The sequence below is a fragment of the Quercus lobata genome, chromosome 9 (assembly GCF_001633185.2).
Source record: "Quercus lobata isolate SW786 chromosome 9, ValleyOak3.0 Primary Assembly, whole genome shotgun sequence".
Classification (NCBI taxonomy): domain Eukaryota; kingdom Viridiplantae; phylum Streptophyta; class Magnoliopsida; order Fagales; family Fagaceae; genus Quercus; species Quercus lobata.
Window position 1 is genome coordinate 9342091 of NC_044912.1, and position 10714 is coordinate 9352804.

General features: G+C 35.7%; 1 protein-coding gene across 5 annotated transcripts; it reads left to right on the forward strand.

Annotated features, from left to right (window-relative positions):
- The first annotated feature begins 1640 nt into the window (after positions 1-1640).
- LOC115959799 (dipeptidyl aminopeptidase 4) lies at positions 1641-8051 on the forward strand. 5 transcript variants are annotated; one of them, XM_031078385.1, is made up of 7 exons: positions 1641-1906; positions 2030-2124; positions 2665-3108; positions 4315-4509; positions 5094-5123; positions 5371-6477; positions 7353-8051. In XM_031078385.1, the coding sequence occupies exons 3-7, from the start codon at positions 2668-2670 to the stop codon at positions 7902-7904; spliced, it is 2325 nt and encodes a 774-aa protein (XP_030934245.1). In that variant the 5' UTR covers positions 1641-1906; positions 2030-2124; positions 2665-2667; the 3' UTR covers positions 7905-8051. The 5 variants fall into 5 exon arrangements, with proteins under 5 accessions (XP_030934245.1, XP_030934248.1, XP_030934246.1 ...); XM_031078388.1 differs by having other exon boundaries at positions 2030-2120; XM_031078386.1 differs by having other exon boundaries at positions 2046-2124; positions 2658-3108.
- The last annotated feature ends 2663 nt before the right edge of the window (positions 8052-10714 follow it).

Consider the following 10714-nt stretch of genomic DNA (forward strand, 5'->3'; position numbering starts at 1 on the left):
AAAACCTAGTTTTCCACATCCAGGTAGTTGGTTTCCCCATAGGCTTGAGTCCGTGGACTATGCAATGCCTTGGTTCTGTCCAAAACCTAGTTTTCCTCATCTAGGTAGTTGGTTTCCCCATAGGCTTGAGTCCGAGGACTATGCAATGCCTTGGTTCTGTCCAAAACCTAGTTTTCTTTTTGTGTGGGATCTTGGCTTTAGGGGAGTTAGCTCCTCAGCCAAGCCCCTAGAGTTTATCCATACGATTAACGCTACCAAGTGCCTAGTTTGCTCTTTACGGGGGACCTTGGCTTTAAGGGAGTTAGCTCCTCAGCCAAGCCCCTAGTCAAGAAACGTAGCCCCTAGCAGAACTTTATACTAAAACTCTATAACCAACGGTTAGAAATAACAAAGAAGCTCTATCGACCCACCTCCTATACCAACACACAAGCCTTTCCCACAGACGGCGCCAATTGTAAGGACACGATTCGTGGCGGACCGTAACAGTGTCGGGTGTCGGGTTCACGTAAAAAGGGCACAAACAATATCATTTGTAGAGCGTGGGTTTGAAAGGCTAGGCCTTAGTCACCAGGCGGTGGGTTTTTCGGGGTGTTCGTATATAGTTATGTTTCCTTCACCCCTGGAGTCTTTCTCCTGGAGGTGGGCTGGGAGGCTCTGGATTTTGGCCATTTTTCCCAGCCCCCTCTCTAGGTTACTGATTTTTCCTTTTATACTCGCCTGTGTTCACTGTCCTTCGTCCACGTATAGGGTCAACATTTTCAAGGCTGATATTTGTCCCATCAGCCCATACCCAAAGTCGTTGGGGGTGGTTGTAAAAGCCAAAGAATGCGGCTATGTCAGGTTAAGAGTATTAAATGGCAGTAAGGGCAGCTTTCCCTGGATATTTTAGATATTTTAGATCTTTCTTCCAAGTTTCAGTCCTATACCGTTTTTACCCCTCTTTCTGGGGGGACTTTGGGTCTGCCGAGGACTGAACTGCCCTCGGCGGTATCCATAGGCTATCTTGCTGAGCTTGGGCCATAGCCCTCCTCGACTTGGGCCTTTGGATTCTCCCCGGGTAGATGGGTCTGGCCATAAATCATTTGGCCCCACACATACAATTTGACAATTATAGAAATTCATCATATAAAAAGAAAGTTACAAAGATAACATTTTCACAATAAAGCTTGGCAAGCTATTAATAGTAGGTAAAAAAAATGATGTCAAAGAGGCGCCGAGATAAGAGCCAATAATAACTTACCATATTGACATTATTGTGAAATTGCTGTAAAAATGTTATGCTCATAACATTACTCTCCATGTAAACATGATGTGTAGAATTTGAATTCATTAAAGGCAATCTCAGATAATTGAACAACAAAAATTCATCATACACATGCATGACGCGATAATCTTTATGCACAATGCAAACAATAGAATTATGAATCGAGAAAAACAATCTCACATATGTGGATTTTATATTATATGACACCGTTTCATGAGATACATTCTGAATACCGACATCGTGTGATGTCATAAGAAGCAATTCAAAACAAAACCCATATTGGTATTTTCCAAATTCACAACAGATAGTAATTTTTTTTTTTTTTTTAACAGATAAATTGAAAAATAGTACTCATCTAAGTCATCTAGTCATCTGGGGGTTTCTTCTTATTTCAGGTTGTCCACGAAAACATTATAGTAAGTAATTATAAAAGTCCAACAAAACCCAAAGCACACAGATCTCTCTCTCTCTCTCTCTCTTTCAGACACTCACACAAACATAGAAACTCCAATTTCCTAAGAATCCGATTCCGAATCCTCAATCAAGAACAGTTCTTTCTTCTTTTCCGAGGAATCCAAAATCCGATATTACGTTTAACTGTCTCTTCACTTTCATGGACGATCCTTTTCAGCTCTTTCCAAGGTTTTGAGTCAAATCAAATTCTCATTTTAACATTAAAAAGGAAAAAAGAAGAAGAAGAGGTTTTTCGAGTTTTCTTTTTACTTATTAGTATTATTTTTTTGGTTTTTACGGACAATACAAAAGTGTGGGTTCGGTGCAGGTTCGTATTTTGTGATCGGATCCAGCTGACAATTTCCGAGAACTTTGTCAGAGTGCTGATTCGTGGAGTTTCTTAGTAGGTTAGAGCTATTTGAAAATTATGTTCTAGTTAATGATTATGCATTGATTTTACTGTGTTTGTTTGTTGAGAAAATGTAGGAAAACTTTTGACCACTAGAATTAAGTTTTTATGTGCTTATTTGAGATGGGTTTTAGTTTTTATGTTGAATTGCTAACCTTTGTTTTTGATTGCTAGAAAACAGTGCAAAAAGCTTTTTTTTTTTAAATAGTAAAAATGTTCTGATTTCACTCTTAGATTTTACTGTTTATGCTATATGAATTTATTGTATAAAGTATAAACTTTTAGTCTCAGTTTTTTTTTTTTTTTGGTGGGGTTCTGCATTTAATGAAGAATCTAGGATATCATATCAGTTATTAAACGCTTTTGTTATTAATGTACAATTTGTGATCTTGTTGGCTCTTATCACATTTGATTCACTAATAAAGTGTATGTCTTTTTTGGGTTCCAATGAAAAGTCATCACATTTGTTTGATCAATTTATCATTAATTAGGTTCAGGTTCTGTTTCAGTTTTTTGATCAACACTTTTTAGTTAATAGGTGATGCAATCAGTTGATGAGGACAAGAAGAAGACTCTGAAGCGTTCAAGATCATTTAATTGCAATATGCCTTTGACGGACTCAAGCGTTACAGCAACTGTTGATGACTGCAATCTTTTCCCTGTCGAAGAGATTGTGCAATACCCATTGCCCGGTTATGTGGCACCTACTTCAATCAGTTTCAGTCCTGATGATAGTATAATAACTTACTTGCTTAGTCCTGATCACACTTTGAATAGGAGGGTTTTTGCTTATGATGTCAAGACTGGAAAACAAGAGTTATTTTTCAGTCCCCCGGATGGTGGGCTGGACGAGGGTAATATATCACCAGAAGAGAAGTTGAGGAGGGAAAGATTGAGGGAGCGTGGGTTGGGAGTTACACGGTATGAATGGGTGAAGTCAAGCACAAAAAAGAAAGAAATCATGGTGCCTTTGCCAGCTGGGGTTTGTTCCGTTATCTCTTAGGCTAATAATCTTATGTATTATGTTTTTATTGAATTACATGATCAGTGCTACTCTTTGCTTTTTTGAATCATTCACCTCTCTTCTGCAAAAACATTTTGATGTAATTTCTTAGACTGAGAATATCTTTTTGATCTTAAAGGGTTTGTTGTACTGTTAATATTTTAAGATTCAAGAGGATAAGTTCTTTGGCTTCATTTCTCTTGTTTTATAACAAATGTATGGTTATGATCGTTAATTAGTTGGGAATTAGAATTGATGCAAGAAAAATGTGTTTTAAGTTCATGTTTTCATTGTGGGTAGGCTTTTTTGTTTGGTGGATTAGGAGGGGGGACTAATGGATCTCATGGACCTCATTGTGGCATCGTCACAATACTTTTTTCATGTTGCTGCCACCATATAGCAATGCAACCACCTCCATCACAACCTCCTTTAATGCCCCTACTGTCACCACCTCCACTTTTGAAATTATCCGACCATTTCCACACCCTGATTCTAACTCCATGACCAAAACCATCTCTGCTGTTATCCCCCTTTTCAGCATCACCATCAACTCCTTCATACTACCTCTAATATAACTGTATAACAACCTTCAGCACAGTTTTCATTTCCTATTCTAAATTACTTAATTTACTGTTCACAATTTAAATAATGTGGACTTTCCTCCACCATGTTTCGCTTCTTGGGTTCTCCATCAGAATTTGTTAGAACTTTCTGGATGGCAAATGGATTTGTTGTAAACACATTAGCCTATACTGCATCTGTTTTGATCCTTGAGACTGGAGTTGCATTAGGTGGGCAGCTGATGCAAATTTTTTTAACGGATCCTATATGAATAGATAGTTGGAGCTAATACTGGCAATGAGATATTTGGATTTTCTGTTATATACATATTATTACTGTTAGTTGGAACACACCTGACACTCTACTCACCCTGCATTTCATCAGATAATTAAACCTGTGAACATGTTCTATTTTATTATAAACTGAATTTCTCTTCTGTATTTCTGCTTCTCGACCTTTTACCACCTTGTCAAATCTGTTATAACAATGTGGGATGTATTCAATATCTATGTTTTGGGGCTAATTGATAGATGCTAACTCTTTTTATTTTCTGTTTCATACTAGCACTGTGAACTTGAAATGATCTGGTTTCCACTGATGATTTGGTATTCTATCTATGGACAGATTTATTTGCAGGATTTTTCTTGTTCAAATCCAGAGCTCAAGCTTCCAAGTGTACCGTGTTCACCAATTATTGATCCACATCTATCCCCAGATGGCACAATGGTCGCTTATGTTAGAGATTCAGAGTTGCATGTTCTCAATCTCTTGAACAATGAATCAAAACAGTTGACATATGGTGCCAATGGAAATTCTTTGGTATGTACAATGCAGGTTTAGATTTTTATGATATCATTGATACCAGATGCTATCAAAAAACTCTATGATTTCTGTGAAGTAATGCATAAATTTTCACACCCAATTCTTTGTTTGTAACTGATCTGCCCGTCCTAATCCCACTATTAATGTTCTGAACTGTTTTTTGCTAGTGAGCCATTTTAAGGTTGGATAATTGAAGCATAGGAGTCTATTACAGCCTTTACTTAATTTAACTCAGGGAGCATTAGCTCCCAATAACTTTGGGTCAGCTTTATGTATCCAGTTTCACCTTCTTAGGGCCGGATCCTCTCTCAGATCTTTGCCAATTAATTCTTTTTTCTTCACCTTGCCCCTTTTTTTCTTTTCTATCATTTTTACAACTCCACTTTCTTTTGAAATTATTACTCTTTTCAAGGTTGTGAGACTAAAGTCAGAATCGTAAGTTTCGAAACTGTGAAGCATCAAATTGCCAAACCGGTGCAATGGGCTTTTGATTATTGTGTTGCCAATTGTTTGGTTTACTAATGACTTTCTTTTTCCTTTTTCCTTGTTAATTATGATATCATTTTTTTTGTGTCCTGCAGACTCATGGCCTTGCTGAATATATAGCTCAGGTGAGAATTTCATTCTATCATCTTTCCCTCTCTGTACATATACAAAGTCAGGCGATTGTTTAGTTTTGCTTCTTGTAATTAATTCCTGCTTTGAGTGTACAAATGTTAAAAAAAATTGCTTTCAGAAGCAAAAAAGGCAATTCAGAAAACCACCATTGTTTATTTATTGGTGTTAAGATTTTTTTTTTTTTTTTTTTTAAATTTTATTTTATAAATAATAATTTTGAGAAAATATTGCTGACTGCAGGAGGAGATGGATAGGAAGACTGGGTACTGGTGGTCATTAGACAGCAAATTCATTGCATTCACACAAGTTGATTCTTCTGAGCTACCTCTTTTCAGAATTATGCACCAAGGTAAAAGCTCAGTTGGCTCAGATGCACAGGAAGACCATGCTTATCCTTTTGCCGGAGCTACAAATGTTAAAGTTCGCCTTGGAGTGGTTTCTGCTGCTGGAGGTCCTATTACTTGGATGGATCTTCTCTGTGGGGGATCGGATCAGGCAAACAACGAGGAAGAATATTTGGCTAGAGTCCACTGGATGCTAGGAAATAATCTCACAGCTCAGATTTTGAACAGGTCTCACTCCAAGCTAAAGATCCTTAAGTTTGATATCAAAACAGGCCAAAGGAAAACCATATTGGTAGAAGAAGTAGGTGCATGGGTTAGTTTACATGACTGCTTCACACCTCTGGACAAAGGAGTCACCAGATTTTCTGGGGGATTTATCTGGGCAAGTGAAAAAACAGGATTTAGACATCTTTATCTGTATGATGCAAATGCAACATGCTTAGGACCTCTCACTGAAGGTGACTGGATGGTTGAGCAAATTGCTGGTGTAAATGAGGCTGCAGGGTTTGTTTATTTCACTGGAACTTTAGATGGGCCTTTGGAATCTAACCTTTACTGTGCTAAACTATTCCCATATGGAAACAACCCCCTGGAGCCACCAGTGAGATTGACCCATAGTAAAGGAAAACATATGGTTGTGCTTGATCATCATATGCGGACTTTTGTGGATATCCATGATTCTCTTAATTCTCCCCCTAGGGTTTTAATTTGCTCTTTGGAAGATGGAAGCATAATCACACCTCTGTATGAACAATTTACCATTCCAAGATTCAAACGGCTTCAACTTGAGCCTCCACAGCTAGTTAAAATACAGGCAGATGATGGGACTGCATTGTATGGGGCTTTATATAAGCCTGATGTAACAAGATTTGGCCCTCCACCTTACAAAACCTTGATTAATGTGTATGGTGGTCCAAGTGTACAGCTTGTTTCTGATTCTTGGATAAATACTGTTGACATGAAAGCACAGTTTCTACGAAGCCAGGGCATCTTAGTTTGGAAGGTCTGTGTCTTCTGTAAAAACTTATGTTTTGTTTACGTGATATTTCATTTATAATACTTCTAGAAATAGTGAAAAAGGATATGATAAATAGGAGGGTAGCAGAGTGTATGATCTTAGATAGGATAAAAGGACAAAAAAGGACACATTTAACTGAATCAAATTAGTTGATATAAGGGATTCATAGAACTGCCCTCAAATAGTTAGGATTATGGCTTAGTTGAACATTTTGACTTAGACTTCTTTACTAACAAGTACTTAATTAGAATTAAAAACACCCTGGTTATGCAAGGCTGTAGTGTACTTGCACATACGTATGATCATTGTCCAATTAGTTGCCTGGCTAAAACATCTGTATAAGTTATGCTATCTGTTTACTCAATTATGTTGCTGACACAGGAAGCCCATGCTTGATGGAACCCCTTTTTTTTAATTAAAAAAAAAAAAATTTGAATCGGTGATGTATATTAGATGGATGAAGATATTGTATTGGTTATGGTGCATGCAGCATGCTTAGGTGATAACCTCATCTAACTCCCATATCTTTGAATATTGGGGCATGGCTAAACTATGAGTGCTCATATTTTGTCAGTCCCTTTGTTAGGTGGGGTTCATGGTAACATGGTGGACGTTGCTATTATGTTTATGAGACATGGTTACTGCATCTATGTATATAAAGTATGAAATTTCAGTTAGATTAGGTTTTGTTATTCTACCCCTGGTCTGATTACCTGTCCCATTCCTGAAGTGTTTTGAAGTGTCAAGCATATGGATAAAAACTATCTCCTGCCTGCTTCTCTAATAGATTTTATCATCATCATGCCACTTATTTTCAAAAAATGAAAAATTCATCGTTGTAATTATTTTACTGTTTACAGATGGACAATAGAGGAACTGCACGACGTGGACTGAAGTTTGAGGGCTCTCTAAAATACAAGGCTGGTCAGATTGATGCTGATGATCAGCTGACTGGAGCTGAATGGCTTATCAAACAAGGGCTAGCTAAAGCTGGCCATATTGGGTTGTATGGGTGGAGCTACGGCGGATATCTCTCAGCTATGACATTGGCCAGGTTTCCTGACGTGTTCCGTTGTGCTGTGTCTGGTGCTCCTGTAACATCCTGGGATGGGTACGATACATTTTACACTGAGAAGTACATGGGATTGCCTTCTGAGAATCCATCAGGTTATGAAAAAAGCTCTGTGATGCACCATGTGCACAAGATGAAAGGGAGGTTGTTAATTGTGCATGGCATGATTGATGAAAATGTACACTTTAGGCACACTGCAAGGCTTGTGAATGCACTTGTGGCTGCTGGAAAGTCTTATGAATTATTGATTTTTCCAGACGAACGTCACATGCCACGCCGGCATAGGGATCGAATTTATATGGAAGAGAGGATTTGGGACTTCATAGAGAGGAGCCTGTGAAGAGTAACAAAGTTTTTGTTTATATCTTTCCAGTGTGAGATTTGTGTTTTCATTTCCTTCTATAGGTGTTGTAAAGTATGGAAGACCTCTTTGTTGCACATTTTAGTCCCATTTAATAAGCCATACGGCGATATTCATGTATCAAAACCCCCACATGATGCAAAATTTAAAATTTGGTAGAAAACATTCTCAAAAGAGCATAAAAGAAAGAAGAAAAAAATTGCCCATCAATGTTTTGGATTGGAACTGTATTTTTTTTTTGGAGGAATCGGTAAGAAAAGATTTTATGAATGAACTAAATCAGCTTGAAATACAAAATCCAACTCATAAAGTAGATTTTCTATCCATACATCAAGATCTATAGATAAACTGCTTTTCTAGTAAGGGAATGAGCAAGCTGGTTGCCCTTCCCTTTTACATACTTGAAGCTATATTTATGAAAAACCTTTTACAACATCCAAATCTCTTCAATAACATGAACAGACATAGTTTTTGATGACACCAGGTTGTTGATAGCTGTGACAACTCTATGACTATCTCCTTCGAACTCTTACCTTAGAAATGCAAAGTTCTCTAGCAAAACTTATTGCCCTACTAACTGCCAAGGCTTCCACCAAATCTACTGAGTGAGGTAGCGGAATTTTTTGGCTAAGGGAATGAGCAATCGGATTGGACCTTTATTTATACAATGCAATTTAACCTTTACAGTCTACATTAATGTCTCACCTCTAAGAATACCAACCACAGGGTTGGGTCAAGGTCAACACCAATGATGATAGATATGAGGACTACTTGCTATGAAATCGAACTTGACTCATTGATAGCTATTGAAATGATTAAATTAAACATGACCACCAAATTAGCTACCTTTTAAAAAAAAAAAAAAAAAAAGACAAATTTTATTGCTTTAACCACTGAATGAATTTTTCAATTAAAAAAAAAAAAAAAAACTGTTTTTGAGTAGTTATGATATCATGCTTGCTAAGTTGTTGAACACCTGCAACCAAAACATAAGATGGAAAATACTGTACAAACACGTATACAGAAGCTACTGTTTACTAGTGCTTAAAAACCCGTGAAATTTGCCAATAAATCATAGTACATGACATGAAAAAAAATTAGCGAAAAAACATTTTACACCATATAATTTTGATCAATTGTTATTTTCATCCACTAAATCTAAAAATTTTCATATTAGTCCATATAATGTTTTGCCTGATGTAAATTAATCAATTTTTAAAAACTTATAGATAAATTTGAATTTTAGTAATATATGGATTTGAAATCATTAGGTATAAGACGTTATTTCAAATCAATAATAACGAAAGTGCTTTTGTTTGAGTAAAATCTTCCAAATTCAAATTATCACCTATTATTAAATTTATATCAAGTAACTCATACAATCATACTAGTAATTGATTTGAATGCAGAAAGAGGGACATGTATTTAGAGACGAGAGTACATTGTGTTTTTTTATTTTTTGAGAATGAGACGAGAGTACATTGTGATTGTGGAGGAGAACAAACCAAGAAAATAAATATGTAGTGATTTTGTGAAATTGTGGTGGAGGTCCTTGTTTTCTTATAAACAAAGTGACTCTGAAAATAAGCAGAAGGAAAATTAGGTGGATCTTTATAGATCCTAATCCAAAATGTATATGTTGGGGACATCTATTTCTGATGGAGCCAATATTATAGATATTTCTTTTCTTTTCTTTTCTTTTTTCCTTTCAAAAAACAATTAATTGGGTAGTTCATTCGAGTTATGCTCAATAATTGTATTGAGTTATTTTTCAAAAGTTGCTTTTGGTTTTTGGTTTATTGAGGTTGAGGCATGAGACTTTTAACTGTTCATCTTTTATTTGTTTCAATAAAAAAAACCTTATGTGAAAATAGTTTTTTCATTTTCTTGTATTTGATAGTATAAGGGAAAAAAAGTCAATGAAAAACTGTCTCTTAACAAACTTCCCTTAGTTAGCTTAATGTGAGATAAAGTTGTTTTTCACTTTTACTATAAAAATAATTTTATCTCACTCAAAGCTAAATATGGAAATCAACTCTATTTCATGCAAAAATAAATAAAGTTAAGATATAATTTTTCAACTTATTTTAAAGTCGTTACCAAATATAGAAAAATAAGATAGTTTTCTAGAAAATATTTTTTGAAAAATAATTCATTTTCCAAAAAAATTAATATCAAAACAATAGAAGAGTAATATTGAGTCTAATGTGAGTGCTCAACACCCCTAGGGTTAACAAAAATGGTCACAATATTGGATAGAGGTAGATTTTTACTAATTTTGTTATAAATCTCACAATATTAAGGTTAAGAGTTAAAATTATTTGGTTTAGAATGTGTTCAGATTTTTTTTTTTTTGGCTGAATAAAAACTTTATTCAAAATGAAAGAAGAGGATTACAAAAAAGGAAAAGGCCTAACACTATTTCTGCCTAAAGCCTGAATAACCAAGGCTAAAAGACTAGAGAAAAGAACCGACCCTGTCTAGTTGAACAACGCTACCCATTGGACTAGAAGATGGGTAGGGTTATTTCTCTCTTTATACACAAGAAAAAGAGAAAGATTCAAAGTTCTTGAGCACTAACAACTGCTTTGCTCAAGTGGGTGTTGAATAAGAGTTTTTATTTTTATTTATTTAGGCTGATTTTTTTATTAAAAAAAAAAAAAGTAGGACCAAATGATGTGTGGCGAAGACATATTTTTTATATGAGTCTTATCTCATGCACGTATATCATGTAGGGAAACAAACCGTAAAAAATGTTATTAATCATGACTCATCATGTAATATGATTT

Bases quoted from the DNA above. Each gene is read 5' to 3' on its own strand.
- LOC115959799 (XM_031078385.1), top strand. From the start codon at position 2,668: ATGCAATCAGTTGATGAGGACAAGAAGAAGACTCTGAAGCGTTCAAGA. The intron at 4,510-5,093 runs GTATGTACAATG...TGTGTCCTGCAG, and splicing joins GTGCCAATGGAAATTCTTTG to ACTCATGGCCTTGCTGAATA. The intron at 5,124-5,370 runs GTGAGAATTTCA...TGCTGACTGCAG, and splicing joins TTGCTGAATATATAGCTCAG to GAGGAGATGGATAGGAAGAC.